The sequence below is a fragment of the Limulus polyphemus genome, unplaced genomic scaffold, assembly GCF_000517525.1.
Source record: "Limulus polyphemus unplaced genomic scaffold, Limulus_polyphemus-2.1.2 Scaffold3272, whole genome shotgun sequence".
Classification (NCBI taxonomy): Eukaryota; Metazoa; Arthropoda; class Merostomata; order Xiphosura; family Limulidae; genus Limulus; species Limulus polyphemus.
In genome coordinates, this window is record NW_013668882.1 from 123133 (window position 1) to 126885 (window position 3753).

At 33.0% G+C, this 3753-nt stretch overlaps 1 protein-coding gene across 1 annotated transcript in view; it reads left to right on the plus strand.

Annotated features, from left to right (window-relative positions):
* LOC106469042 (putative ammonium transporter 3) overlaps window positions 1-3265 on the plus strand; it is a gene marked incomplete at its 3' end in the record, with an annotated part of 6736 nt that extends 3471 nt beyond the window's left edge. Inside the window, exons 3-4 of the mRNA XM_013929497.1 lie at window positions 2487-2546; window positions 3192-3265. Coding sequence (XP_013784951.1) covers window positions 2487-2546; window positions 3192-3265 — 134 coding nt within the window. The remainder of the gene's footprint in view (window positions 1-2486; window positions 2547-3191) is intronic.
* Window positions 3266-3753: the final 488 nt, after the last annotated feature.

Below are 3753 nucleotides of genomic sequence, written 5' to 3' on the forward strand. Positions count from 1 at the left end.
TAAATGTGCAATAAAAATACATAAAAGTACCAATACTGAAAAGGGTTGTTTTGTTTGTTTTTAATTATGCACAAAGCTACACAATGGACTATCTGTGCTCTGCCCACCACGGGTATCGAAACCCTGTTTCTTGCGTTGTAAGCCCGCAGACATACCGCTGTGCTACTGGGGGTCGACTGAAAAGGAAGACATAGTGCTTTCAAGAATTCTCAAAATATCAAATTAGATGGGAGGGTCCAACCCCCTCATGACCTTTCTCATGCCATCCTGTATCACTGTATCCAGTTGTGCTGATTTGGTAGTTTTCCTAAATTAGATATAAAATTAGATGGGAAGGGGGGTCCAACCCCCTCGTGACCTTACTCATGTGATCCTGTATCACTGTGTCAAGTTTGTGGTGCTGATTGATCAAAAAATGTGGAAACGTATATGGAACATATACACACATACGCTTATATATTGACGTTTATTTATATAGATCAGATTGTGCACTGCAAAGACATCCTCAGCTAATATCGTACTGTTACAATTCTGTATAAATAAAAATTGACAAAAGCATCTCATTAAATCAAACAGTAAGAAAAACCTTTCCTTATTTCTTTGTTTCAGGATTTCGTAAAAAGAAGAATTACCTACACATAGCTATCCTTTAGAGAGAAGGCAGATAGTCAAAAGCAAACATTGCCAAAATTTAGGTTATTCTTGCATGCCTGATCGAATAGTAAGGATTCGACTGTCACCCTTAAAATGCACTCGCGGCCCTAAAGTGCAGGTGTTTTTTGTTGTTTTTTTTGTAGCGAGGTGTCAAGAAGAAAAACTATCAAATTAATTCAATATTTAAAAAGCTAGGTTACTCTAACAATAAAATTCGTTGATTAAAGTAGCTCCTGGCTATCTCACTGTTAACCATTTCCCTACAACAGGATTACTTTTGGGGGAGAGAAACTGTCTCGAATATCATCTCAAATGGGGCTACATTATGTTTCAGAAGTCGTTTGTTTATAACACGTATTAGGTCGAGAGCAACATCCAATGGAAAACTGCACGTAATACATATGTTTTATCGTATTTTAACATGATGTGTATGAAATGCTTGTTATTGGGCAAAATTATAATTCCCCTCAAACACAAGTAGATAAGTGTGTGGTTTTATGGTTTCAGTTCCTCATCTGATATTTCAGTTGAACGTATTCGAACAAACCAAATGTAGAGGATCCATAGCTATAAAGAAAAATAAACAGTGAAAAAATTTGTTTGTTTTTTTTAGCGCAAAGCTACACAATGAGCCTTATGCACTTTGGGAAATCGCAGGAGTGGGGGCATCTAAAAAATGATTTGTTTGCACGATCTCATAGGAACTGGAAAAATGATCTAAACAATATACAATGTTATAGTATCTCCATTTTTTATAATTAGGAAACTTAATAATCTCAGATTCTCCTTATATAGTTCAAATCCACTAATTAATTTAAGTCTGAATTATGAAAAAGTGATAATTCAAAGAAGAAAAAAACAAAAACAATATAACCGAGACAACGATATATAATTGTACATTCAGTACTTTCTAGGCAGGATGTTTACGTCCATATGTTATCGACTAACCCAAACTAAAAATAAGTTATCTTTCCGAAAGACTTTACATTTTAAAAGGCACCCAGATCAAACTTCGAATAGTTTATTACATAAATTGTTGTTCTTAATCAGAGATTTCCCGATTTTAACTCTTATTTCCTCTTTTAAACGGTTCATATGCAAGGGCACCATGCCCTTTACGCACGTGCGAAGGGTCTTCCCCCATGAAAACTTTTGAAATCGAAATTAAAATTGTATATATATATATATATTTGGAGGTGACTGCGGAAGTAGGACCCACACTGCGGGGGAGATACGCCCACTATCAGTCTTAACCTCAGTTCGCCAGTTTCACATGAAGAAATAGAAATCGAAAAATCCAGGGCACAGTTTATACCACGTATTATAGCCTGTAACCTGGGTATAATTTCAATTAATGCAGCGTATATATATATATTTTTGTTTGGGCATGTTTTTGTTCATTTAACTCTCTCTCTATATATATATATATACATGTATGAAGACGAAATTTGTGTTTGTTTGCACCCTAATTACTCCGAGACTATTGGGCCAATCTCAACAAAATTTGTATGTAAACACTATAATCTATGGGAAATGTCCTAAGTGGTTTAAAATTGAACTTAACCCTATTTTGTAAAGTCTGTTGGATAATTACTCTCAGCCTATTGAGTCAACCTCAAACAATCTTGGCAGGGTGACGCATTAGACAATGTTGAATATTCTAAAGGTATCCAAGGTCAAAGTATGAAAGTTGCTGGATTATTTTAGGATAATCATAAATAGTGCTTCTATTTTGAAATTTTTCTATTACTACGTGGTTGGACGTAACCATTATTTATACTTTTATTAATATTTAATTATCCCCAAAACAGTAAATATCACCTATCTTACAGGGCAGCAGTAACCACCATTAATGCTTCACTTGCTGGAGGATTTGTTGGATTGATCTCCACGTAAGTCCACTTTCACTGTGTCAACATATGTAAGTTCACTTTCACTGTGTCAACATACGTAAGTTCACTTTCACTGTGTCAACATACGTAAGTCCATTCTCACTGTGTCAATATACTTAAGTCCACTTTCAATGTGTCAATATACGTAAGTCCACTTTCATTTTATCAACACACCTAACACTTTCAATGTGTAAAGATACGTAAGTCCACTTTCATTGTGTCAATATACGTAAGACACCTTCCTTGTGTCAACATATCTAATACTTTCAATGTGTAAACATACGTAAGTCCACTTTCAATGTGTCAACTTTTCGTTGTTTTGTGTTCAAAATGTATTTTTATCATAATTTATGGTAATAGATATTTTTGATAGAAGGTTCTCATGGTGTTTCAATCGCTTTGTTATTGTAATATTTCTCATTATATATATTTTTTATTTTTGAAGTGATTATGAAACATTTCTGTAACATGTTTTTTCTCTATATTTACCATAAACAATGTTTTAATTGTTATTACAATTCTCATATTATTCATGACACTTTTGTTTTTGTAAGCATCGCTACTCAGCACCTCTGAAGTATACAAGGTCGCACAGGTATTTATTACTTGCTTATAATATATATGTATATATATATATTTTTTCAGGTATGTGAAGAATCGCAAGTTTCTTGTTGGTGACATTATAAATTCAATCCTTGGCGCGCTTGTGGGCGTAACAGGTAAAGTAGTGTTTTATAAAAGGTTAATTACGTATACAGACTTGTTCATTAATGTAGTTATTTGTTCTGAAATATGCTTGTTATGCAGTAAAATATCAATTTTCCTTGGTCTTATATCTTAGTGGTATTTCTTTGACAAGGATATTACATGTAGGATCCTTACGTTCTAGGGAGATTGTTCTGTATAAATTAATGTTTCATACTTTACTTAGCGTTGCCCTATTAATAGTAAATACAATATAATTTAATTTACTAGTCTAAACTGAAGTCTTGCTATAATTTCTGTTCGTTCTAATAAAGTATGTATGTTAAATTTTTCATAAGGTGTGGTTTTAATCGAAATTCTCGACTTTTGTCTGAATATGTTTGTTAAACAAGTGATAATTTGCATTTGATATTAATGAAATTTTGCATAAAGTCTAAAATATAAGATAATAGGATTGTTTTAAATATTTTTTTTACAAAACAGGTGTTTGCTACAACGTTTG